General features: G+C 34.9%; 2 protein-coding genes across 10 annotated transcripts; one reads left to right on the top strand and one right to left on the bottom strand.

Annotated features, from left to right (window-relative positions):
- Positions 1-2: 2 nt before the first annotated feature.
- On the top strand, positions 3-12078 carry LOC145223314 (kelch-like protein 12). 9 transcript variants are annotated; one of them, XM_080089728.1, is made up of 14 exons: positions 3-261; positions 2437-2525; positions 2927-3050; positions 3121-3274; positions 3331-3545; positions 6018-6161; positions 7043-7121; positions 8442-8527; positions 9507-9879; positions 10079-10222; positions 10460-10621; positions 10743-10878; positions 11265-11592; positions 11717-12078. In XM_080089728.1, exons 2-13 carry the CDS (start codon positions 2464-2466, stop codon positions 11359-11361), a joined length of 1776 nt encoding a protein of 591 aa, XP_079945854.1. In that variant the 5' UTR covers positions 3-261; positions 2437-2463; the 3' UTR covers positions 11362-11592; positions 11717-12078. The 9 variants fall into 9 exon arrangements, with proteins under 9 accessions (XP_079945854.1, XP_079945849.1, XP_079945846.1 ...); XM_080089723.1 differs by having other exon boundaries at positions 3-1257; positions 11773-12078; XM_080089720.1 differs by having other exon boundaries at positions 3-1257.
- A 2826-nt stretch (positions 12079-14904) lies between these two features.
- LOC145223312 (uncharacterized) lies at positions 14905-27805 on the bottom strand. The gene is made up of 20 exons (XM_080089718.1): positions 27626-27805; positions 27442-27565; positions 27145-27298; positions 26873-27087; positions 25901-26044; positions 24736-24814; positions 24575-24669; positions 23754-23826; positions 23008-23129; positions 22269-22388; positions 21705-21830; positions 21351-21589; positions 18737-18873; positions 18502-18593; positions 17939-18114; positions 17661-17871; positions 15877-15978; positions 15596-15812; positions 15393-15533; positions 14905-15212 (listed from the first exon to the last, which is right to left on the bottom strand). Exons 1-20 carry the CDS (start codon positions 27685-27687, stop codon positions 15175-15177), a joined length of 2667 nt encoding a protein of 888 aa, XP_079945844.1. The 5' UTR covers positions 27688-27805; the 3' UTR covers positions 14905-15174.
- Between the last annotated feature and the right edge of the window lie 181 nt (positions 27806-27986).

Here is a 27986-nt window from a genome sequence, read left to right as displayed (position 1 = left end):
TTTCCCTTTATTCTGGCAGAATGACAATAGTCTGATTGAAGCCAACAAAGAAACCTTTTCTTTTCTGAGTCCAAAACATGACCAAGAGCCAACCACATCGACTGTCCCATAAATATGCCCTTTGTGTATGGCATAGAGTAGAAACCGAAACATGTACGGCTGCCTGTATACACGATGTTTTCAAAAAAAGGTGCAATGGCGGCTCGTGAAAAGGCACGGTAAACCGGCAGGAGGCGCGTAAATGAATGTATTTGTTCAAAAGTGAGTGTGAAATTTGGGCTTGGCTTTAGGCACAAAGTACCTTCATATGTGAAGGCACATTCGATAAAGCCACGCGCATTTCTTTATCTACTACAAGTAGTCGTTCTCGTTTATTAGTTTTGATGTTTGTCAACACGGAAAATCCACTCTCACATGAATATGACGAGAAAAAACTGCAACAAAAGCAAAATAGCTTTTTCAACGCAAGGATATTCATTTTAAATTTTAATCCAGAACCGTCGCGAAGCATCAGCTTAAAGCAATACTACCATCTACCACAAATTTAAGTCTTAAGCCGCAGCAAGTCAATGTTGTTGTTGTACTGTCAAATTTTGGTCAACATTTGTATTACAGCGGTTACTGTCGTTCAAACCAAATGAAGTTACATTGTTTGTTTTCGGGATATCGGCGTTACGGTAGTGTTCTCACCTAATTTTTGGAACAGTTTGAGTTTTAAACAAATTTGTCATTCAACTGGTCTAGGCTACTGCTAAACGCAACACTAGTTGTTTTTCGGGAACATTTTTTCTGACGTATTTCCCACCAGAACGGTAGGGCTTCATCAGAGCAATAAATAATATATCACGACCACACAAGCGAAAATGTACAAGGGCAGCGGAAAATGAAAATAGTTTAGTATGGGTAATTCCCCATTTTGGTGCGGTTTTAGTTTTCATCGTTTCAACGATTATGGCAAATTGTAGTTTTTTAACCTAAGAAGTTAGTAGATCTTGATTGTTGTTATGTTTTTAACCCATGAATGTTCTAATGGCTAAATATTTTGATGTCAAGAAATAATTTGTAGGCAAAATAAATTAGCATCTTGTAACATTATTTTGTGCATTTTACTGAAACAATATGTGTTTTGATATATGATAGTTTGGGACCCACCATCATGACAAGTCACTGGTGCCAACAATACATGACTTATTCAAAAGTGCACTTAACACTGAAAGGCAAATAAATCCTGCCAATTAAAGATCAACAAACAAAATGGTAAAACGCATCGGGAAACCATCCTATTCAAACCTAAAGTTTTTGCACAGGCATCTTCAAATAATCAAAAAGGAAAATGTTGCGCAAAATATCGAAAAAGAGGTTGTAAGATGGCGCATAAAATTATGAGTCAGAGATCTTAGAATAGAAAAAAGGTATATATGTGGCACAAAATAATGGTCTATAGCAGTGGTTCTCTACCGCCGGTCCGTCAACTTTCCTGCCGGTCCGCCAAATATATTACTATTTTATATCTAAATTGCTAAATGCAAGATGTTGAAGGCAGAGAAATCATGCGGAAGTCAACGCCCTACTCCTCCTTCCAGAAACTTCATTAGAACCGCATGTACTACCTAAGACTTGTCTAAAACAACACGCAGACAGTAGCAAACTTGTCATTAAATTGAATTTTTTCTTGTTTGTTTGAATTGCACATTTTTTTGCAGATATTAGATGATGCCTTAGTAGTCTCTGGTCTGAGGTGTTTGTTTTATTGGTTTATATTTTTTTAATTTGCGCACACACGAATAGTAGGTTTTTATGTTGTGCAGTGTTCACTGCTACTTTTTACAATTTGATTTTTGATGTAGGGAGCATTTATTTTTCCTAACAAAACCTGAGAATAAATAGGTGCTGTTCTATGTAAGTAAAGTTTTTAATGTGTTTGTTACCTGGGAATGGCAATATTTATTACCCTTTTATTGATTGTGGTAAATTGTAGTTTTATGTTATTAAAAACCATTCCTTGAGAGTAAAAAAAGTTTAGTTACCTATGAGAATCTGTTGGTGTTTAACCTTTTTTATCTCATGCCCATTACTGAAACCCAACTGTGTTTTTTTGTATCAAAAGCCCCTGTGACCCGCAGTAAAGTAGCTAACAACCTATGTGAAACCCACAGGTCGACAACAACTGTGCTAGGGCCATAACTCCCTTCCTTTTTTGTGTTTTAAACAGTATTGTTTAATGACACAATTGCAAAATATTTTCCAGGTCAGAAATAGCTGTGTGGAGACACAAATGGTGGATAGATCATAAATGTATTGCAGATTACATCATACAGTTGTTATGTTTTATGCGCGTGAATGTATTTTTTTAGTGTTTAATGTTAAGAAATGTTTTAGGGTTAGTTTTGACTTACTATTTTACCATCCTGTAATATTACTTTGTGCATTTTGTAGAGACAATTTGCTTTTGTTTTCAACACAATGGATACAACGAACAATGATGTCACGAAGCATTACGCTCTATTGGGAAAACTTATTGCTGAGTAAGTGTGTTGTATGTATCTTTAATCCCGAAAAAAAAAGTCACCTGGTTGTACAACGTGAGAAAATGTCTGATTATAAAGTCATGCTAGATAACTTGTTTTGAAAATTTTTATGCATGCATACTTTGTTTCTATGTTTCCAAATTTGATCTGTTGTTTTCCTGCCTTGGTATTTCCTATTTGGACAGTACATCTTGTTGTTTTACTTTTTCTAAAGCATTGCTAAGCTGCAGACAGTGTACATTATTACAACCTTGTGGGTCTCGTTGTTACATCTCTTGATAAGAAAAAAATAGTATGTAGCCATGTGTATACCTTTTTTTTCAAAGAAGACTGTGCCACAATGAAAAATTGTCATGCACATGTAAATTTTGTCACACAATATTTTACACCTAAAACAGAGATAGAAATTCTGAGGAATCTACTTGCGACTTGGTGCTGGAGTCAGAAGGAAAAAGAATTCCAGTTCACAAAAATGTTATGATGCTTGTTTCCAAGTATTTTAAAAAGATGTTTACTGTTGAGGTAAAAAAAAAATACTGTACTTAAACAATGCAAATGTACTCCATTTATACATTTTGCTGTTGTATTGCAGATGAAAGAGAAATATGAAGGCATTGTTAAGATGCTCCAGATTCCACATCAGCGACTTGCTAATCTTATTGAGTTCATTTATTCTGGTAGAATAATCATTACTGAAGACAATGTTATAAACATCTTGGATGATGCAGAATACACAGAACTAGAAGGTTTTACTTAAAAAAAACAATCTTTTTTTCACTAAGGCTTTTTTTATTTTTTAAAGTTCTCAAAAACATGTGCAAAACAGCTCTACTCAATCTCGTATCTGCTGACAACTGCTTAAAATTTCGAGCTTGTGCTCAGCGATACAATCTGGATGAAGTGTTTGTTAAAACAAACCAAGAAATTACAAGCAGCTTTGCTGAAGTTGTTCGACAAGATGATTTTGTGCAGCTTGATATTGATAACATGTCTGCTGTTATCAAGCTAAAAGACAAGGTATTTTAATGTTTTTTTGCATTTGCTTCTTAGACTTGATAGCCCTAGTTTTTACTACAAACAAAAAAGTTTTAAAAAGTTGCACTCTAAACAAAAAGTTTCTATGGTGTAATAGTGTTATGAAGGCAACTGAACAAATGTTGCAAGTGATCATTTGTATTACATGGTGGTTTTGTAGATTGCAGTTAGGGCGTGTAAATAGCTTCATGGCATCATAAGCATCAACGGTTGCCACTTAAAACACCTATAGCGGTCAAAATTTTAAACAATGGCCCAAAGGCATAAAATTTTACAGGCCTGTTGATTAGGTGATTGTGGCTTGGAATTTTTTATTTTGCTTCTAGAACCCTGTTAAAATTAGATCGAATTTTGACAGTTTGTTGATTTTGCCATTTATAGCCCATACATTTACCCCACTGTCCCCCTAAAATTGGTGACTTTTTGAACAATGCCTAAGGCAGGGGTCGGCAACCCCTGGCACACGTGCCAAGGTTGGCACCTGAGGTGTTTTTTCATGGCACACCAACCGATTTGCGTGTTTATATTAAAGTAACAATTTCACCTGTTGCACTGCTTGTTTGGAGTTTTTATCAAGCCATTGTTATAAAATTCGGCCTTACATGCACATATCTGCTGGCACGAACCACTATTACTTAGAAAAACGTCATTTGGAAGTATATAACACATAAATTGGCACGCGCCGCCTAAAAGGTTGCCGACCCCTGGCCTAAGTAACTAAATTTTAACAGTTCATATAATATGCTATTTTAGGTGTCAATTGTTGTGTTTCACTCTATAATTCTACTACTGATTCCTCCTGGCCTTTGGTGAAAAAAAAATAGTGACACAATTGCACTAAAACAATCAGCAAGCTGGAATGTTGTTCAACATTAAAAACATTATGAAGTGCATAAACAGTGGAGGGCACAATTGCTGTATTGTGACTAAAAATGACTTAATCAACTGCCAAAACATATTTATCAGTAATTATGGATTCCCTTCACTGAAGGGGACACATATTGTTTTTATTTTATTTTTTTCCGTCTAACGCAGATTTGTTATCATGTTTTGGTCAAGAAAGAACTTTTTTAAATGTACACACATCATAGATATCAGTCTAAGGATGGTCCATGTGAATTTTGACCCCATTTGATCCCTCAGTTCACCCACAGCCCCCCAAAACATGACATTTTAAAAATGGCTATACTTGCTAAAGCAGATGATTCTGGAGTCTCATACTTTTTTGATTGGTACATTGCAGCGTATTTTAAGTATTTTGTAACTTGAAGTTGTATGTATCCATTTTCACCCCTTTACCCCGAAATATTTGTTTGTTTGTTCACATGTCAATGAGGTCAGAAATACAAGACTTGCTGAAATTTTAAACAGCTGTGGATAGGGTGCTCCTTGTAGGCTGTTAAAAATTTTAATGCAATCGGCTCAGTAATTACTTTCACAGCCCCAAATATGTTTTTACATGCTGTCTTTCGTCAAATTTGTGCTCGCTCGGTGCACAGCTGATGCAATGGGAGTGATTGACGATAATGGCACATGGAAATTGCCTCTGCTTCACGCATGAACGCAGTCATTACTTGACTATTTTTTCACTGGTTGGAATTAAGATTTTACAATGTTAGTTATATTGCACTGTAAACATTAATGTAGGTCAACTTATTTGTGTTTCGAAACGCGGACATAAAAAGCCCAGCTAAACAATCGCGTTGTTGGTATGTAGAAACTTAACGGCGCCAGGGAACGCTATGTGTGGATTAAAAATCATAATTCAACAAACAAAGGGCTATTAAGAAAAAAAAATGTTGAACCTTTGTTAAAAGTTTAAATAGTTGGACTCATCACTTTTCCACCTCGTGAAAACAACGCGCAACTGAAAAGTGAATATCTCGGCCTTGCAAATAACTGGACGTGCTATCAGGCAGTATTTTTGCACTGTGCAATTAAGTTATGTGTGTAGAGCATTTAAAAACGTTAGTTATGCAACTGTTGTATCACACAGTTTTGCATATATCCCCTACAATTGTAATGAATGGTGTGTAAATATGGCACAGTTTCTGTAAAATGTAAAATGAAATATAGGAAAACCACTATTTCCAGTTTATTGTGCACTATTTTTACTGTTACCAAATCGCATATGCATATGTGTGGGGACCCATTAGATTATGCTTGCAGAAACAATTATGTTATAAAGTGCCAGGAAAAAGATAGGGACCCAATGAAATGTAGGTGCCAAATATATATCCATTATAAATATAGTAAATGGTATATGTGATACATCGTTAAATATGATGTAGTATATATAAACTGGCAAGAAAGGAAAGAGAAAAGGCTGGAAAAGGAAAGAGAGTGGGTTTGACAGGAATATACTTTTGCAATTAGTTGTCTCAAGTGCGTAGTTGTGGCACATTTTTATTTTTCTTACTGTGGTACATTTTTATGTTGCTTCTTATATTTTAGACTTGCGGAGAAGCACTTTTCACTGGGATTGTGCAGTGGGTTAATCATAACCCTCTTCAACGTGAGGAATTGTTTGTAAATCTTTTTTCACAAATGGAGTTTTCTTCAATGTCAAAAGACTTTCTTGTCCATGTTTCCAAAGAGGTAAAACTTATCTTTACTGTGGTCAGTTGACTTAGTGCAGGGGTTCACAACCTTTTCACTATGACTGCGGCATCCTTCTTTTACCAACAGCCACAAGGGTCTGCTTGCTTTTGTTTTAAAATTACTGATGTAAAGAAATATGTTTATCTCATATACATACACCATCTAATGGCACACAACTATTTGTTTGGTAATAATATTTCAGTCTACAAAATCTTTTTAGAGCATTTTTAAATTAAAAGCCGTCCTTTTCTTCTTCGTGGCTGCAGGAGGTTCACCCAAGACTTAGTTGTAAAGTTACAGCTCAAAAAACTTGAAGTTTTAAAAGCATGTACATGTGCTAAACTACATGATCTAAAGCAGTGTTTTTCTTTTATTAAACTGTACAGCCTACCTCATATAGAGTGATTATTACTTGAGCAGAATATTTTTGCCATGTTTCAACAAGTAGCTCCAAACTTGATGACAGTTATCTCAGAATTTACATTAATTACTACTTGGCATGTATGGGTGCAGCTGGATACTATGGGACCTAATATAAAATAAGTTTGTGGAATACATTAACATTTTAGCAGAGGTTATAGTGTATGTACAGTGACAACACATGCTGAACCAACCTTTTAGTTATTGGTGATTATTGGTATTGTACAATAGTGTGAGGCCAGGGTGATATATTGGATAACAATTTGATTACAGAATAGGGTGTCTCGGGTATAACTACAGTCCTATGGTGTATCAACTACAGGTTTAAAACAAATAACTCTAAACTTTTAAATTAAGGAATAAAACCTCATGTATGTACCCTTGATGATCTCTTTACTCAGTCACATTTCTAGTGTAAGGTTTACACTAAAAATTTTAACATTTTTGCGTTTGTTCAGAATTTGGTGAGGAATAGTTCTGTGTGCCTGAGTTTGCTTGTTGATGAAACACTGAAACTTGCTCAATCACCATTTACTGGTAAGCCACTTTGCTAATTGTATGCTTGCTTCTCTGAATAATTGCTTATCTAAAGATACACAAAAGTTGTTTTAGTTGAAATGTTTGCCAAATTTTCATCTCCCAAAGTAGGTGTCACCAACCTTTTAAAACCGTAGGACTACCTTCAGATAACCAAAAGGGCTACCAGTAAAAAAACATAAGTATAAACATGTTAAAATAACTTTAAAGCATACCAAATAACAGTATGGATAACTTAGTCGAGACTGACATGACTTTGTTTGTGTGTTCATACAATGGCAATGTGTTCATATGTCATTGTCAAAGTGACATTGTTTAGGTTAACATGTTACTAATTCATTTTATAAAAACATAGCCTAAGTTTTTTATGCTTATCAGTCATGTTGTGTGGCACATATAATCATATTGGTTTTGACAAAAGGGTTACTTGTAAATCCCTGTCTATAACAGGGTTCTCAAAATAAAGTCTGTTTTGAGAGCTAGAAATCTCGAACTAACACGAAGGCCACATGATAAAAAGTTTGCTAACAGTTATTAGTAAAACAATATCCAATATAATTTTAGAACATATGTTATATTTATGGCATGTACTACACAAAAAGTTTGACAAAACTATTCAACAAAAAAACAGAAAACTGAAATAAATCACCTACGCTTCTTTTGCTGTTTTTAAAAAAAATTGCTCATAGTGACGCAACAATACAATGAGACATCACAATATGTCCGTCAAGTAGTATACAAAGTATTTTAACAATTTAACTTACTGCACATTCTGATAAAAAAAATCAGATTGCAAAATAGGTTGCCACAATTTCGATATCCTTTAATATTTCTGGCATTTTCAAAATGCACAACTTTCGATTTAAAATGCTTTGGGGGCACATAAAGCCGGCTTGATGTATACCCCTTTTTAGCGGACCACTTTGTTCACTAACTGGAATTTATTACCTTGCATGTGACATAACAGATGATTGTCATGTTTGTTGCACAATGCTTTGTTAGGTACTAATTGAGCAAGGTTAGTTAAACGTGTTTCATTACTTTTTATGGTATCTTTATGTATGCATGCATCATTTTATTCAAACTATGGCTTTTTCTACAATCAGTCCCAAGTCAAATTTACAGTATGTACCCTAAGTTGGTCAATTATGTCCAAACTTTACAAATGTGAACAGTTTGTTCATTCATGAAAAAAACTAAGATAATTGGGAGTGTAATTTAGCTTTTCATAATTGCCAGTGGTTCATGTTCGGTGACAAGCTGTTGGTATTCTTTTGTGTTAATAAGGTTATAAATTAGGTCTTGTGTATTTTTTCACAGGCAAAATTCTGATTGTTGGTGGAAATGAGTCACCTAATGATTGTGTTGTTTATGATGTCATCACCAGGCAGCCAACTCATTTGCCAGTAAGTATTAAATATTTTTTTTAGAAAAAATGGGTGAGTAGTGCCAATTGCACTTGCAGACAATTTGCATCTGATATATTAAACCAGCGGTTCTCAAACTCGGTTCTGTGCAGTATTTTTGCAGGGCTGCCAAGAGGTCAAAGTCATTCTGCAATCTTATTTGATGTCAGTTTTTGCTGCAGAATAAGTGAAATACATTTTAAATGGACAGTCTTAATTGCTAAACATACCTTTTATTCCATCACTAGTATAATAAAAATACAAACATTTGCACACAATTCCAATGATGTTTTTTCTTTTGCTTTCTGCATCTTGCTATGGAAAAGCTCTTGCCTTTTTATTCTCTGATAACAAGAGAAATATACCAAAGCATTGATAACACAGGCAATATTGTGTGTTAGTGCTATTTTCTCAAGCCTGTTTATTGGGGATGGGCTAAAACTACAAGTGTTCTGTTTGGTCGAGTACCTACCATCTCACGTTAATATGGGTACTTGGTGAAGCATGATTGGTGTATTGTTGCATCAAAAAGGCTCCCATTTAAGTCCCTAATGTGACCACAAGGGCCGTATTTAAACTAGAGATGCACCCAATTGGCTTAGCAGTTTTGCCAAACCGAATGTTCTATACATCTCTTATTAAAAACAAGTTTCCTGCATAACATGTGAGCAAGCCAATGCTAAGTGCCACGTATAAAAAAATGCAACAAAAACATGAGTTTTATTTTCACTATTTTCTCTGTTACAAATGTTGTGTTGTCAATGAGGTTCAAAGCATATTTTCTTTTGAAAAACTTCTTTCAGGTTAGCATTCATTCTTTTGGCTAATGCTCAGCTGAGTTTATGCAACTGCTCGGCCGAGCGCCAAGCATTAAAAATTATTATGCTTGGTACCGAGTACAGGGGCCCAGGCTCAGCTCAGCCCATTCCACCATTTGTAATAAGTAACTTTTTAAAATATTTCCACATTTTTCTAATAGAATCTAAACATTGGAAGATCTGGAACCGCTGCAGTAAAAGTTGGAAGTAAAGTTTATGTGGTTGGAGGTTTTGCAGCAGTTGATGAAGATGGTTATGGCGACAGTGACAGCAACGACAATGAAGATCATGACAGTGATGATACAGATGAAGAAGGTGGTCAAAGTGATGATGAGGGTGGCCTCAGTAATGATGTAGGTGGTCATGGTGATGATGAAGTTGACCTCAGTGATGATGAAGATGACCTCAGTGACGATGAAGGTGGTAATGAACATCAAAGTTGTGAAATTTTGGACTTAAATGAACCAACAGAATGGAAGGTGCTTCCAGATATGTCCAAACATCGCTTAAATTGTGGTGCAGGTTTCATAGCAGGTTTGTTTATGAAGCAAAATTGTGTGTAAGCTTGGTAGGCTGTTGTTGAATTAATGCCAAACAATTTGCTATAGAATACACCGACTGCCTTAAATAAAATAAAGTCACGAAGTGGCTATAAAATTATAGGATATTTGTCCAAACATCAATTACTCACATAAATTTATCTAAAAGTTTTTTTTTGTTCTTTGATTTGCAGATCACATCTATCTTACCGGAGGTCAGAATCAGAATGCTACAACACTGTCAAGTTGTGAGAAATTTGACATCCACAACAAAATGTGGACAAAAATAAAAAACATGTTGCATGCAAGGGAGGAACATGGAACTGTTGTTTGTAATGGTAAGGATACAAGCAATTTGGTGATATATATTTTCGTGGGCTTTTGTTGATAACGTATAAACTTTGTTTACATATAACTTTTGATTGTAAGTTGATTCAAGATGAAAGTTGATTGTGATCATATTTGAAGCATAGCATTAGAAATTCAGCAGATGGGGCTATAGGAAGCCATTTTGTGTGCAAACATACCATTCTATCAATATCATAAACCTAAATTTAGTGGTAATGTTGCTTTAGAATCACTTTATTGCTTGGGTGGTTATGATGATGAAACTGTTGTATTATCTTCATGTGAACGTTATGATGTGAGGAGTGATGTATGGAATGAGATTGCACCTCTCAGTGAACCAAGAGGTGGTTTGACATGTGTTGTATTGGATGGTAACATCTATGCAATTGGTAAGACTTGCTAGTTTGATTTTTTGTTTTTGATTTTATGTTAGCTATTACTTTTTAATTATGTTTACTTTAATATTATCTGTGACTTTACTGTCTGCAAAAAATGCTTGTACTGCAATAGGCGGATTTAAAAACCTGAAAACTGTTGAGCGTTTAAATCCAAGGCTAGGCACATGGGAGAATATTGCACCACTTCAACATGATCATGGTCAATTATCTGCTTGTGTGATTGGAAACAAAATTTTTGTTATTGGAGGGTGAGAATATTTAGCATTTACTATTTGGATAATTTTGGAAAACTTTGTCCACCTAATCTTTTTTGCATTTTGCATTTAAATTTATTATTGATATAAAGTGGTCATATACTTTGTTGTGTAAATTTGTTTCTTGGTGTAGATGTGAGGAAAAACTTTAGCTTTTGCAATTAACCTATCTATATGATAACATTTTAAAATGCCATTCAAGAACAGTACAGCCCTTAGTGAAGGAAGGTCTGTTTAACTGCAATCATAAGTAACATAGTGTAATCATCAAAAAAATATCATGGTGCTTTTTAAACAAAATTATTGTGTGCTTTTGTGTCCATCCAACCTTTCGGATAAAACTTTTTGTTATACCATAATAATACAAAGTCCATTTGCAGGAAAACAGTTGAAGTTTATGATCCAACCTTAAATGTTTGGGCAACTGCTTTTGAAATTGAGAAACCAGTGTCCGGGGCAGCTGTCGTTGCAATTTAAACTGTTTTGTTGATATTTATTTTATTACTGTGTTACAAATACTGACCATTAATGTTCATTTCTTTCATTATGTACATCTCCTGTTTTTTGTTTTACTATGTTTGAATATGAACAGTTAAAGCCTAGTCAGTTTTTGTTATATATTACTGCAAATCATTGATACAGAAGATAAAGAGCTGGAAGCAGTTTTTGCCTTGCAAAGACTCTGGGTTGTGTTAGATCAGCCCCCAAGTATGTAATTTGCTGGTTAAATTAGTATGTATAAGTTATAATATTTAAACATCCCTATTAAATATTTAAATGTTGCTATGAAAATCACATATATTGTAAAAAGCTCTTCTACTTTCTGATGCAGACATTTTGAAATTATTATTTGACTCAATGTATGATGAAGAAATCATTTCCGAACAGACTTTTTTCAAATGGGAAAGGGATCAATCTGCTGCTGAATCGGAAGGCAAAGGAGTTGCACTGCTCTCTGTGAATCCATTCTTTACATGGCTCCGAAATGCAGATCCTGAAAGTGATGATTAGTATATCAGTTGTCTCATTAGTTCACATAATTGTGAATGTATTCTGTTCCTGCAGTAATTGTAGAGTTACGTTTTTTATATCTTACCTTGCATTTGAACTACAACTCGTGGATTTTATTCTTTCCTGTATTGCTTTTTCCTTGCGTAGTCTTTACGAAAAAAATACACATATATGGTTGTTGCATTTAGGATTCTGTCGTGGCCATTAGTACCAACAGCTGTGGTTCTGGTAACATCCTGTCGTGGGTTCGAATCCCACGGCAGGCAAGATTTTTCTAACCTGTGCCTTGTCATATGGAAATGTAAGACCGACTGATTCGGTATAACGCCTTTAATAGGCCTGGTGTACTGTGATTTATCGATAAGTAAGCCTTTGTTCGCTGGTTTGCATCGACGCTTCAGGGCTGATCTTAGTGTGATATATTTTTACCCAGGATTCTTTTGGCCTTTTAGAACCAGGGTAAAAATCTAGTTTTAAGCAAAGCTATAAATATTTGCTAAAAACAGCCTACTTGCAACTTTAGTTATGTAAATTGCTGTAAAAGTGGCCTATAGAAGCTATAAAATATTCTCTGTCAACCTGACATATAAAAAAGCATTTTTGAAGTGTCAGTTTGTGCATCTGCAGCAAATTAAATTATATTTACTTGTCATTTCATGTTTATATGGTTGGCTATAAGTCATTTTTAAATATATTTTAGAAAAAGTAAAAACGGAGACCTAAAGTCAGTGGAAGTTTATGATCCCACTTCTGATACATGGACATATGCTTTTAAAATTAAGAGCGCACTCTGTGAAGCTACTGTTGTTGCCATCTAAACTACAGTTGATAGTTGTTTGAAATTTATCACTGCAATTTGACTTCTTTTCCATCGTTGTTTTCAAAACTGTCTATGCAAAACTTTTTTATGAATACTGTTTAACTCCGAAGACAATAAGCACTTAAAGCTAGTTTGGTATTTCATCATTTTTTAATATTATTGTTATTTCACCAATTTTGTGATGCTGTTTTGCATGATGAAAGACGTAGCCTATCCTTCGAGTTTCAGATGTGTAGGCTTTATTGCTTATCCAAGTTCACATTTTAAGCCTTTTTCAATGCTTGATAAAGATCGATAGTGGACACGGCTGTGTCTTCTTACCGGCTGTAATTGTAACGTATGAATATTAGGTTTTATTAATTTTGTGCTGATTAAATGGAATTTTTCATTAGTGAACTGTTTGGTCATTGTTTTCTGGCAACAGGTTGTTTGAAGTTGGATGGTACGTGTTGAGCGTTGTTAAACTTTATTTGAATTACTGACATTTATTAGTTAGACCGAGCATTTATTCTACATTTGTGTTACTGCATTGAACTGATTTTCCCTGCATCGCTGCATAGCAATAAAAACGACTGGGAGTAGGACGTTGGTGGAACCAGTCGAGAGGGCCTTTAAACTAGCCACCAGTGTTAGAGAACGAGGCAAAGGAAGGCGACAAATCACTGATGGGAAGTTAGGCGTGAAGGTTTGATCGCAAATGCTTTGATTGCAACTTTAATCATTTTCAGTTACAATACCTAATCGCTAATGTTATTGTAGCCTGTACACATCTTTTAACTGCAGTTTAATCTAGACGAGGAGCTAAATTAGTATTTTTTTGGCAAAGACCATGACTACATTCAGCACCATCTTGCGTTTCAATGGCAAACACTAAAAACAGATAAATGGTGTGGCAATGCCCGATATACCGTCAAACTGTTCGTTGTGTTTTAGTCGAAAACATGGCTGCAAAAATTTTTCAAGAAGCTTGATGTAGTTTTTTAACGCTTATCTTTCACACAGGAACTGGAAACAAACAACACCAACCAGTAACTAGACGTGCCATATCGCAAGCCTACCTACAGTGGCCTGTAGAGCACATGGGACAGTTTTTACCACATCACCACAAACGGAACCTCGTTGACTGCCTCCTTAAAAATGGCACATAACATTTCAAATTCGTACAAAATCATGGACCTTGAGTTTAGAACAGTAAAATCCATGCTGCGCTCCAATGGATACCCTTGTACTTTCATTAACAGGTGCATTAAAGGTTCTCTTAACAGATGTCATCGCCGCACCTTTTCATCTTTACATAAATACGGAAACCATACCTTTTGTGACAATTCGTCTGTCCTCTCTAGGATTCACATTATAAAGTGTAGCGCGAGAGCTGAAACTATTCGATGTGCAGTTACGTGTAACCCACAAACCGACAAGACTTCTTTTTTTTTCTGTCAAGGACCGCCCTTGCAACAACCTCCGTTGTAACGTTGCTTACAGGCTTACGTGTTCGTGCGGGTGATCCACCATTGGTGAAACGCAACGAAATTTAGTCACACGAATAAAAGAACACCAAACCAACGAAAAATCGTAAGTGTGCAGGCATCTTTAACGGTACTTGATGCAATTAAACATAGATATCGCAAGAATATGTTCAAATTTGAACAAAATTATTCTCACAAGTGAAAGTTTTAAACATTTTTCGTAAACATGAAATATAAACCATATAAACATGAAATGACAAGTAAATATAATTTAATTTGCTGCAGATGCACAAACTGACACTTCAAAAATGCTTTTTTATATGTCAGGTTGACAGAGAATATTTTATAGCTTCTATAGGCCACTTTTACAGCAATTTACATAACTAAAGTTGCAAGTAGGCTGTTTTTAGCAAATATTTATAGCTTTGCTTAAAACTAGATTTTTACCCTGGTTCTAAAAGGCCAAAAGAATCCTGGGTAAAAATATATCACACTAAGATCAACCCTGAAGCGTCGATGCAAACCAGCGAACAAAGGCATACTTATCGATAAATCACAGTACACCAGGCCTATTAAAGGCGTTATACCGAATCAGTCGGTCTTACATTTCCATATGACAAGGCACAGGTTAGAAAAATCTTGCCTGCCGTGGGATTCGAACCCACGACAGGATGTTACCAGAACCACAGCTGTTGGTACTAATGGCCACGACAGAATCCTAAATGCAACAACCATATACATGTGTATTTTTTTCGTAAAGACTACGCAAGGAAAAAGCAATACAGGAAAGAATAAAATCCACGAGTTGTAGTTCAAATGCAAGGTAAGATATAAAAAACGTAACTCTACAATTACTGCAGGAACAGAATACATTCACAATTATGTGAACTAATGAGACAACTGATATACTAATCATCACTTTCAGGATCTGCATTTCGGAGCCATGTAAAGAATGGATTCACAGAGAGCAGTGCAACTCCTTTGCCTTCCGATTCAGCAGCAGATTGATCCCTTTCCCATTTGAAAAAAGTCTGTTTGGAAATGATTTCTTCATCATACATTGAGTCAAATAATAATTTCAAAATGTCTGCATCAGAAAGTAGAAGAGCTTTTTACAATATATGTGATTTTCATAGCAACATTTAAATATTTATTGGGGATGTTTAAATATTATAACTTATACATGCTAATTTAACCAGCAAATTACATACTTGGGGGCTGATCTAACACAACCCAGAGTCTTTGCAAGGCAAAAACTGCTTCCAGCTCTTTATCTTCTGTATCAATGCACTTCTTCAAAAGAAGTATATGTCTCTTGATAACCATTTTGTCCATTTCCATCAGAGTATCACCTACATTATTTATTATTAAAATGGCTTTTTTTACATACAGTGGGCAGTGCCCAAGTATTTACCCTGTTTAATGACTTTTCGACAAATTGATACAGTTAATGCACGAATAAAGGTGGCCTGAATCCTTTCTTCAGAAGAGTATATCAGTTCAATTGCATCCAAATATTTATCAGGATTCTTGTTTTTGTTTAGAAGTTTTGTAATGTTTGATTCGTATAGCTGCATTTTGGATCTAGGGTCTGATTTCAAAAGTTCTTGTGGGGAAAACATCTGTAAACTCTGCAAAAATGCAAACTCGTTTACACCAAGACATTGATATTGTTATGTAGTAAAACAAATATACCTCTTTCTCAAGAAATCCACACAGCAAACTACTGCTTAATGATGTAATCGTCGTCCAGTTTAACTTACAACTGTTCCACATTTTCAGGACTTCCGATACGTTCTAGAAAATAAGGTTATTTGAAAAATAAACTCAAAGTGTGTTTTTCTTGATAAGCATAAATAAAACTAGAAGAGTGGCTTAGCACATTTTGCCTTTTCACATACACTATACCCTTTTATGAAACATGAATATATTCCCTACACTTAAAGTAAAATAGGTCCCATATTATCTACCAGCTTTTATAACCTTAGTTTTTTTCTGCAGGCAGAAACTCATGGATCCCAACACATGGAAAGTTAAAAAACAATGCATTTCTTGAGATAACCATAAGTAAATTGGGTGTTGTAAGGTAAAACATTGTATTCTGTACTTAAAATTCAGTACGCATAAAAAATCATGCTAATAAAATGACAAACTATGCAAATTTGATTCAATTTAGACATCATTTGAAGTTTGTACTATTTAATGTTCTGTTTATAGGAAAGAAGGGATAAATAGTGGCAAAATAAATTAAAACACTACAATCAATAGAAAATTTTCATAGAAGCCCATAGTTTACAAATTTCACCCATTTTAGGGGTAATGGGTTAAACACAACAATGGACACCTATAAATGACAAATTCTACAAGCTGTCCAATTTTTTTAAAAATCCGACACTGTTTAAAAAAGTCATCCATTTTACGAGGTTAGCGGGGTAGCTGATGGGGTTCTACACTCGAAAGTATAAAATATGAAACTATGATGACCCAATTAACAGTAATGTTTTATCCAAATTGGTCAATGTTTAAAAACCTTACCATTAGCGGTGTTATTAGCAACGTTCCTTAAGGCTTGTGATGTCATAAGACTGTTAACACACCTTTGAATGGCATGTGTAAAAACGTCCACCAAGTAATGCACAAACACAAGTACCATATGTTCTACTGCCGTTATTATACTGTTACCACAGAAATCTTTCATTTGTGGTGCGCAGCAACATACAGAAACGTTTTACACTTTGGGGGCCAGTGAGGTAAATACTGGGGTTATCAAGATGAAGCAGATGGCACATTTGCAAAACTGTGTCTACCATCTGTAAAAGTTTCATCCAAATCCACCAAAGATTTCATGCATGGACAAACTTTGGCGGAAAAAAGAAGAAAAAAACTGAGTGAAATCATAATTATTAACATTTGTTTGCAACCTAAAATACATGACAGGTTGAGGGTCTCAACATAAAATTGAATTTATGTCGAAACAGTAATGCACATTTATTTTAGATTTTCAGGACAATGAAAACAGTGCTCAATCCATTTCATCTCTTAACCTTTTGGACAATTTATCAATGATGGGGAAAACACAGTTACTTTTATGTCACCACCAAATCACTGTATTGGCCATTTCAGCAGCATATGTCAGATATGTATCTAATGTGAAACTAAAAATCAAAACACTCAATACAGTCCCAGTACAATCTTAGTTACTTACAGTGGTGGTACTAATTAACGCATGTTATCACAAGGTAGGCAGTTTTAACGACATAAATGTGCATTTGCGAAAAATCATTGTTGTTATTGTAATTTATAGAGTTTTGAAAGTGCTAAGAGTTAGAGCTATTCAGGTTGGGTGAAGGTTTGTAATTAAAACAACACTAGAATTTGATCTCATTAGCACTTATTGGGGCTTGTATTCTTTACATTTCACACACCATGTGGTATTCTAACCAGTATACCATGCAGCATTTAGTACCATCCTTACTTACAGTTTGCTGTACGAGTTGTTTTAAGACTTCTGCAACAAAAATGTGAGTCTTTTCTTCCTCTCTTAGAGGTTGCATTAACTGATAAAGATCTAAAAGTGAAGTGCCACCTGCTTGGGCACCTAAAACAGGAGCTATTTGTTCTGCAAGGCATTCCCAGACTTTTGGCAAGTCAAGTTCCAAGTCCATGGCTTCTGTGATGACTGGAAGAACTCTAGAATAAGATGTACAACCTTAATGCCAGTATTTAAAGAATCAAATATGTCTCTACAATAATGTACCCTTTAATATATTCATCTACAGAAACTGTATTATTGAACAAAAGATGGACCATCAACTTTGAAACATTTTTTCGAGCAATACTGGTCTTTTCCAATGACAACTGCATAGCTACTCGCACAAAAATATTATACATTGTAGCTGGTGCTGGTAGCTCAAGCAAGCACTCCTGCGCCTCCTGTGAAAAAAGGCAATAATTTTAAAATGTTAAAATGATAAAACTTTATTAAACATGCTTGGGATATTACATACACATGACATGTAAAACTAATTCAAGTGAAAAGCATTTTACCATTCATGTTTTAGAGTAATAAAATAGTTGCTGATACCTCTAATTGCAAGAAAAACAATGTGATCAATCTTGCATGACCACATATAATTTGAAACAATATGAAAAAGCAGACTTGGTCAAGTTTGAATCAAAACATTAAACACTTAGTCATGTATCAATGATAAAGATGTGGATGATTGATAACAAGTACTTTAGCAAAGGCTTTGCTTATCTCATTGGTAATTATTTGACAACTTCCTAGTGTAAATAAATAAATAGTGAACTCCCACCAACTTTGAGATCAATGATGCAAAGATATTCCTCAATCACACTTTTGCACTTGGTTTTCATGACTTCTTCAGTGACAATTTTTGTTGATTTCAAAGCTAAAACACATAAATTAATTTCCACATTACTTATTCAAACTGTTATTTGCAACCTTTTTGCAGATTTGTTTTTACAAAATAAGGACTTTAATTAAAAAGTAAAAGTTAAAAAAGTTGATCCAAATATTCACCACATTTCTTACCAGGAAGATTTAGTTTCGGATCCTGAGTAGCAAACCTTGCTGTTGTGTCAATAAATGTTTGGTTTGTATCTCTGGCAGTAGGTGAAACAGCCATCAAGCCATATGGCCAACTTTGGGTTTCTACTCGACTCGGATGTCTGCCAAAATTAAAAGGCAAATGTTAAAAAATATAAATTATGCTCATGTTGCTAACGTTAAAGTTTATGAAAAACTTCAAGTCATTTGTCTCTAATACTTTGAGATATGTTATATAAATTTTGCAGTAAGAGCATCATCAGCATTTAAACAGAACATATTTCCAAGTCGGCCTGCATATTTCCAAATCAAACCTCTTATTTATTTCCAAATCAAACCTATTTGAATAAGATACTGATGATGCTGTTACGGCAAACCATATATCTCAAAATCTAAAGAACAACCAAGGTTGATTATAGTCTTTATCCAATAAGCAATGAGGCAGGTGATTCTGTTTTGAAGCTTGAAGAACAAGTATTTACATTTCCAAGGGCCTGTCTTATAGTAGCAACACAGTTGACATGTAATTACAATATGCCATGATAAATTTTGCTCAGGGTGGTCCAAGACTAAGAGAATGTGGGGTTTGGTTAATACTTCGTGTGACGCAAAGGGAAAACTCTTGTATCAACGATGTATCACATATACCATTGACTATATTTATAATGGATATATATTTGGCACCTACATTTCATTGGGTCCCTATCTTTTTCCTGGCACTTTTTCCTACATAATTGTTTCTGCAAGCATAATCTAATGGGTCCCCACACATGTGCATATGCAATTTGGTAACAGTAAAAATAGGACATTGTTAAACAATCATTGTTAAACTGGAATAGTGGTTTTCTTATATATTCCATTTTACAGAAACTGTGCCATATTTACACACCATTCATTATAATTGTAAGGGATATAAATTTGATGGTTAGCATCGATTTTTCACGGTTTCATTTCCGTTAGGGATCATTGTCTCGCAGCGTGCGAATGTTGTTAGATAAAGATATAGCGCCGATCGCGGCAGGAGGGGCCTGACGTTAACCGCCATAAGACGCAAAACTGTGTGATACAACAATTGCATAACTAACGTTTTTAAATGATCTACAAACATATTTTAATTGCACAGTGCAAAAAGACTGCCTGATAGGACGTCCAGTTATGCATGAGGCCGAGATATTCGCTTTTCAGTGTGCAGGTTTGCGCTTTTCGCGCCCAATTGGTTTTTTTTTCGACATGGAGTTGCGCATAGATTTCACAAGGTGTAAAATGGATGAGTCCGACTATTTAAACTTTTAACAAAGTTTCCACATTTTTTCCTTAATAGCCCTTTGTTTGTTGAATTGTGATTTTTTTAAGTTCCTACATACCAACAATATGATTGCTTAGCTGGGCTTTTTATGTCCAAAACCTGTTCTGAAACAGTTTTATTAATGCTTTCACAGGTGTAACAAATCGTGCTGCATTGTCGCTCTGCGTTTCGAAACATGAATAAGTTGACTTACATTAACAGTCACAGCGCAATATAACTAACATCGTAACATCTTAATTCCAACCAGTGAGAAAATGGTCAAGTGACGACTTCATGCGTGAAGCAGAGGCATTTTTTCCATGCGCCACTATCGTCAATCACTCCCATTGTGTCAGCTGTGCACTGAGCGGGCACAAAAAAGAGCCACTATCGTCAATCACTCCCATTGCTTCAGCTGTGCACTGAGCGAGCACAAATTTGACAAAAGACAGCATGTAAAAACATATTTGGGGCTGTAAGAGTAATTACTGAGCCGATTGCACTGAAATTTTTAACAGCCAACAAGGAGCACCCTTTCCACAGCTGTTTAAAATTTCAGCAGGTTAAGTCTTGTATTTCTGACCTCATTAACATGTGAAGAAACAAACAAATATTTGGGGGTAAAGGGGTGAAAAGGATATATACAACTTCAAGTTACAAAATACTTCAAAATACGCTGCAATGTACCCGTCAAAAAAGTATGAAACTCCCAAATCATCTGCTTTAGCAAGTATAGCCGTTTTAAAAATTTCACGTTTGGGGGGCTGTGGGTGAATGGGGTTAAAATTCACATGGACCATCTTTAGACCAATATCTATAATGTGTAAATTTGAAAAAGTTTGAACCATTCTTTCTTGACCAAAACGATGGAACAAATCCGCGTGAGACGGGAAAAAAGAAAAAAAAATGGACAAAAACAATATGTGCCCCCTTCAGGGAAGGGGACCCATAATTACCACAAAACACATCTACTAGCACTCAGTTACAACTGTTTCAAAGTTCCTGCAACTGCAGATGTTTGAAACAAAAAAATTAACTTTTTTTAACTTTTTGATTTATTTTGATTTATTTCTTCACAAAAAGTGCAAACGCCCTTGTTGTATAATAGTTCCATGTTGAACTGTAATTTGATGATGAGCGCATTAATTAGGGATATGGCTACTGCAATTGATTCAAATTATATGTATGCAGAAAGTGTTTGCAGGCTGCACAAAAGGTACATGTCATGGGTGGGAACACCGTGCTTAAGATTTCTACAATTAAGCTAAACATTTTAGGAACCACTAACTTTACAATATGGAAACTTGCAGTTACCTGCTAGGTACTACCCGATGGTTGGGTGTTGATGTGGGCTCTTGCTGTGCTGGTGATCCATAACCAAGTGCAGAAAATCGGTTCATTGTGGTTGGATTTTGAAATTGTGGGGTGCTGCTAGAATCTGTACTGTTTCTACTGCTGTATACACCTGTACCACTTTGTGTTGCATTATTGGATCTCCAGCCGAGTTTACCGCGGGTGGGGCCAAGTGTAACAGTTGCCTCATCAAACTGGGTCTGTACAAAATTCAACAGGTCAACACAGGATTTTTAACAGCTTGTAATCTGATAACTTTACTAAGGTGAGTCATAACTACAGAAATGCTTACAATACCGTCATAATTTTGCAAACCTTGGAAAGCTTCATATTATTCGGATCATAATGTGTTGGTTTTTGTTGATTTTTTGTCCAACCCTCATCGTTGCCACCTTTCATCGGTTTCCTACCACCTCTGGCTACCATTTTTTCATCATGAATCTAAATCAGACAGTTGTTTTTTCAAAAAAACTAACATGAAATATGAAAATGATCAGACCCAAGAGTTACAACTATTAAAGGTGGCAAATTACAATTTATGGCTTTAAAAGCGCTGACAGTTACAGCTATTCAGGTTGGGTGAAGGTTTGCAATTAAAATAACACTAGAATCTGGTCTCATTTACACTTGTTGGGGCTTGTATACTTACATTTCAAACACCATGTGGTATTCTAAGCAGTATACCATGCGGTATCATGCAATATTTAATACCACCCTTACTTACAGTATGCTGTATGAATTGTTTCAAGACTTTTGCAACAAAAATGTCAGTCTTTTCTTCCTCTCTTAGAGGTTATATTAAGCTTGTAAACTGATAACTTTACTGGGGTGAGTCATAAGTACAGTAGTGCTCCACAACACTGTCATAATTTTGCAAACCTTGGAGAGTTTCATGTAACTGGGATCATAACGAGTTGGTTTTTGTTCAACTCTTGTCCAACCTTCAAAGGTGCCACTGTGGTTCCAACCACCTCTGGTTCCCATTTTTTCCTCAAGAATCTAAATCATACAGTTCAAAAAAATCCTGTGCAATCTGACAATGTTCAGACCAAAGAATAACAACAATTAAAGGTGGAAATGACCGTTAACAATCACTTCATAATATGATGCAGTTGCAGCACATTTAGTGATGATCCCACAATTGTCCATTTAACAGTTTTTGTGTTCAATAACGTTTTAACAGTGCACTTTTGTACTTTTTACAGCACCTTTTTCATTATCTGTAACTCATGATATCCTAAACACCTGGTATATAAACCAGTACACATAAAGTCCTTGGGTTGCATTTTTTGTGTCCAATTGCAAACAAAATAAGTTTTCAAAAAAGTATATTTGTTGATACAAATTAGCTTTTTACCATCATGATGCCTAAACATATTGATTTGGCAAAAGGCTAACAACAAAAATTACCAAATGTACATAGTAAGATTCATTGCACATAACATTTTGTTAGCACTTCTTTACTGATTTTTTGTCATTACTTTGGCACCATTTAGAAACAAGAAACTATCCACTGTCACAAAAGCAACACAAAAATATTTTTGGAGTGTCATATTAGCCACTTTTGGACTTCAACAAATATTAACCAAACCTATTTAAAAAATATCACACACTTTACCTTTTCCCTAATCATGTCTTCAATAGAAGGCAGGCCTCTAGGTTTTTCCATCGATTTAATTTGGTATCGATACTTCATTATGAAATTTCTATCATAAACCCGCTTTTTGACATCAGCTTGTTCTAAACATAAAAAGATATATTTTGGAGAAAAAAATCCTGGTGAACCAAGCTACAATGGGACTGAGCTAAAAAAACAGAGATTTGCCATAGTTTGGTGCATATTTTATTATGCTTGCTTGCAAAGAGAGGACAGTGAGCCCAGTGAGCCATTTTGTTTTATCCTTTTATTTAAATGTTGTGTTCACAACAAGTCAATGCTTGAGCTGCTTGTTTATTGCAAGTCCACTGAATATTTTTTTTAACATTCTGGGAATTAAGTTAAATCCACCAAGGTTCCACTGGGTTGGAGCAAAGCTACTCACAGTTTTTCCCAGAAAAACACAAGAGATCAAGTTGGGATAAGAACTTGTAACCTTGCAAGCACAAGGAAGTTGTCTTTGCCCCTTGGCCATCTTAGCAACCAATGTATGTATGTGTCTTGTTAAATTATTGTTTTATAAATGTATGTGTTATAAATGTAAATGTATGTTTACACATATTTCCAAAGTTTGTGTCAAAACACACATTCTCTGACTACATGCATTAGCTTAACATACATATTAGTGGTAAAAGACCCTTACAGAGGAAATTAATGACCAATCCTGGTCAAGGCCATTGACTGGCAAATCAAAAGCTAACAAATACCTTCTCCCTGTTCTGTTACTTTGGGTTCAAGTTCACTTTCCTTCACATTAAGTGAACAATGGTAGACACTGTCCTGCAAAAACAACAATACATACATGAATGGGACCAGGATTTACCACAGTACCATTGTACTTACACTTATAGCCTATGTGCAACGGGGTAAATATTAAAGGTAATTTTATATTTGGTTCTATAATTGAGATCATTTTTTACTTAAGCGTGTTCATGTGTATCAAAAGAATCTGGGATATGTTTGTTAAAAGATTGTCACACACACAAACACACCAAACGACTGTGTGACTTATAAAAATCAAGTTTCTAGTCATTCGAAATATTAATTCTAAACTGACCCATTTATCTTGAATCACATGTTGGGCATTTTGCATTTAAATGTATTTTTTCATCAAGCAAGTAATGGTTTTACAATAACCCACACACAAAAAACCCACCAATTGCAATCACTCAACTTACATTCTCTTAAAATTGTTCAAACTTGCAACCAACATGCTGTTGACACAACTTTAACAACCACCTTCAGAGCACCATTATATGTGCAAATAGTTCACCATAACTATAACATGCGTTCAGTTGCATTTTAGACCACTAATGCAGATGAACTTTTCAATTTGTGTGACTGGTGACATAAAAAACTGATAAAACATTTTGGAAAAGAAAGCAAGTCAAACAACACAGATGACACACTTATGTGGCTAAATGTATATGTATGTAGGCTTTTGACTGTGTCCAAACCCATACAGCATTTTGCTGCACAAGGGTATACACATACTACAGAAAATTTTAAAAAAATCTGTAACACTCACTGGTAGCTGTCGAAATTGTTTGGTGTTGACATCATAAATCATACCAGCATTCACTGATCCAAAACCACCAGACAAAACACTTTTGAGCTGTTGATCTTAAAAAATAACATAAAGCAGTGGTCTTTCATTTGTCAACTAACATAACATTCAGGATTTCTTACCATTCGAAGCAGAGTTGCTAGGTTTTAGCAAAGCTGCGACAAGCATTTTGTTGCAAACCAAACTATTTTGAACCAGGCTCTAAAAAGATTTCATGGTTATCATTTGAAACTGAGTTGTTGATTAAGTGGCATGTTTTAAACACAAGAATATGTGGAATGTAACAGATAAAAACAATCCATTCTAAAAGCTTGGTACAATACTGACATCACAATAGCTGTATTAATCAACAGTGTTTGCTCTAAATTGGGGCTACTTTTTTATTTTCCAAGAAACATAGACTAACACAGTGGTTTTCAACCGGGGGTCCGGAAATCGTTTTCAGGGGGTACACGACAAATAAAGCACGATTTCAAAAATTCTTGGGCTTTCAAAATAGCATGAAATTTGTTTAAATACATTTTTCATAAACAACAAACCAAAATACATTGTGACATTTTAACCCCATTGTGATGCAACAGACGTAAACAGTCAGTGGAAAACAAAGTCACATCACAATGCAATGGGTCTTTCTTGTTGATTACTGATGACCCAGCCCAGACAAAGGGATTGAAATTTTGGTCCTAAACCGAAGATGGTTGGCATTTGGTGCACCGTGTTATGGTTGCTTGTCAATGAAAAAAGGACAAAAATATTTAAACCTTCAAAGGGGTCCACAATTAGCTTGACAGTATCGAAAATAGTCTGCTAAGGCAAAAAGGTTAAAAACTACTGGTGCATTACCAAGTTTCAGACATCCTTTACACATTAGATTAAGAGTGGTCATAACCGCCTATATTTAGAAGCAGTGTGCTTAGTTGTGTCATATTGTTTACAGGATAGTAATAAAAAACTACAGAACCCAACATATTTAACCAGACCCATTGCCCAAAATATAGATATTTCTTATTTTATACAGGGTTAACCAGGCTAAAGTAACATATTTTTCACTTTTAAACTAAGGTTCACTTTTTCAAGTCAGAAAGTCCAACTATACCAGAAATAGTAAGAGTTCTGAAGTCTGCTTTCAACTTCTTACAGTTTTCGATTTTGATATTTCAAGGAATGGTAACAACTTTTTATAGAAGACTGATGTGATAAGGCTCATTGCACTTAAAGACAAAGGACTTGACTCTACAACCCTTTTAATACCTGTTGTTGTTTTTTTGCAACAAATAAAAAAACTACCTCCTTGTAAACTTGAGAGAGGAAATCGGTGCTCAATAAAGTCAAATCAAGTTGTGAGAAAAGATTCACAAACAATTCCTCACGTTCAAGAGGGTTGCGATTTACCCATTGCATAATCCCAGTAAAAACAGCTTCTTCACAAGTCTGCAAGTTAACCCAAAACTTGATATTCGCATGTACACAAAATTATGACTAAATACCATTTGTACAATAAAAAGTTAACTAAGTTTGCCAAAATGTATTATTTAATTATTAAAACCAAAATTAGAAAGGACCATGAAGTATAAATTGTCAAATCATAACTTTCACTTCACCAACTATTTTGATTAAATATATTAAGGTTATTGGAATTTAAGTGGCAGCATTACACAATAAACCCAAATCACAAAAAAGTTACAAAAGAGCAAAAAGAGTAAATAATATGATTTCCCACTGACAGGCTGCTAAAAGATTGATAAAAAGGAGTAAAACAAGCCTCGATAGATAAAAAAGGTGCGCAGCCATGTGGGGAAGTTGTAGTGAGGTGTAAACTACTGCTTGTCATAAAAGTTATTTTTGCTTTTTTAATGTAGTTTAGATTAAAAAGTTTCATAGTGAAGGTTCCCAAACTATGGTATGCAATCATCCAGTCAAGGTTGTTTAAGCTGGCAAAATCAAAACAATAAAACTTGAATAACTTTATGTATATATGCAGTTTGTTTATTTCTTGCATGCTTTACATAAAAAACATTGTCGACACCACAGGCACCGTGTTTTACGATAATGCAAGGTGGTGGGCATAAAATATGACAGCAATGCTCTGCGCCTATGGTCCATTATATACACACCCATGACAAAGCGTTTCTACTATTACCTATTATTATATTGTCATAATATGTATGACTTGTTTCTTGCAAACTAATCAAAGTGGAGCAAATTGGTTGGGTACTCGCCTGAATAGGCTTGTACGAAGTATATAAGTTACATACATACTTTGGGTCTTTGCTCGATAATAGTAGATATGTCATCAATTTTAAGTTGCATAAAATCCTCTTGTTTCAGAACTGTTGTGAAATTCTCAGCAATTATCTGATTGGATTTTGCAACTACATCATCAAGGTTGTATCGTTGAGCATAAGCTCGAAGTTTCAAGCAATTATCCACAGATACAATTTGAGGCATACAGGTTTGGCAAAATGCTTTCAGATCTAAACCAAAGAGGATATATTGTTTGTTTTGTGAATTATGTTAGTACAAAGTCACACCTTTCATCTGTGTATGTTCAGCATCTTCCAAAACATCTATCACATTATCTTCTGTTACCTCTATGTCACCCAAATAAGCATAATCCAAAATGTTTTCCAACCTGTCAGGTGGAATCTTGTCAACAGGCACTACACACACATTATTTTCATTCTTCTGTAAAAAGATTTACATTATAAATTTAAGGATTTATTTGTTGCAACAACAAAGTATAAATATTATTGCTGAGTTAGATTGAGCTTTGTACAAATTATTGTTAAGAAACATGCCTGACAATTTTGAAGCAGATTTATTTGTACCTCAACATCAAACATTGTCCGAAAATAATCTGATGCAGCACCAAGAATACTTTCATGAACTGAATAGTTTTTCCCTTCAGACTGAAGCACTCTGTCACAGTGTCGTTTTGCTCCTTTCCTGTCTCTGAAATGGTAAGGTTTCAAAATAATCAGTAAAAAAATATATCAATGCAAAGTAACATACTGATTCAGATAATCCAAAATATTTTCTTGATGTAATTTTTTGTGTTCAACTGATGGTCTCATGGTAGAATTCAATGAAAATCAGCAAAAAAAACACAAACAAATTGGTTACTACAAAAACTGTATTTTAATTAACTATTCCAGTCACAACACAACACTATAATTATTCAGCAATAAATATTGTTTCTCTATGGATAAAATAAGAAATTCAGTTGGTTGTTAGGACTGCTTTTAAGCGAAGCATCATAAAAATCTTTATTCTCAAACAGCTAAAAAGCAGAAAGGTACTAATTCTTCTGCTTGGTGTTGTGTTCAGATAAAAAAAAAATATAACCTTGATATTTTAAACAAATCAAAACAAG

This window comes from Phallusia mammillata, chromosome 4 (assembly GCF_965637545.1).
Source record: "Phallusia mammillata chromosome 4, kaPhaMamm4.hap1.1, whole genome shotgun sequence".
Classification (NCBI taxonomy): domain Eukaryota; kingdom Metazoa; phylum Chordata; class Ascidiacea; order Phlebobranchia; family Ascidiidae; genus Phallusia; species Phallusia mammillata.
The sequence above is the reverse complement of the archived record's forward strand: the minus strand, read 5'-3'. Positions and strand labels throughout refer to the sequence as shown.

Bases quoted from the DNA above. Each gene is read 5' to 3' on its own strand.
- LOC145223314 (XM_080089723.1), top strand. The intron at 8,528-9,506 runs GTAAGTATTAAA...TTTTTCTAATAG, and splicing joins GGCAGCCAACTCATTTGCCA to AATCTAAACATTGGAAGATC. The intron at 9,880-10,078 runs GTTTGTTTATGA...TTTGATTTGCAG, and splicing joins TGGTGCAGGTTTCATAGCAG to ATCACATCTATCTTACCGGA.
- LOC145223312 (XM_080089718.1), bottom strand. From the start codon at position 27,687: ATGAGACCATCAGTTGAACACAAAAAATTACATCAAGAAAATATTTTG. The intron at 24,670-24,735 runs GTAAGAAATCCT...TTATTTTTTAAG, and splicing joins TAGCAACTCTGCTTCGAATG to ATCAACAGCTCAAAAGTGTT. The intron at 15,813-15,876 runs GTATATTTGTTT...GCATTTTTGCAG, and splicing joins GTGGATTTCTTGAGAAAGAG to AGTTTACAGATGTTTTCCCC.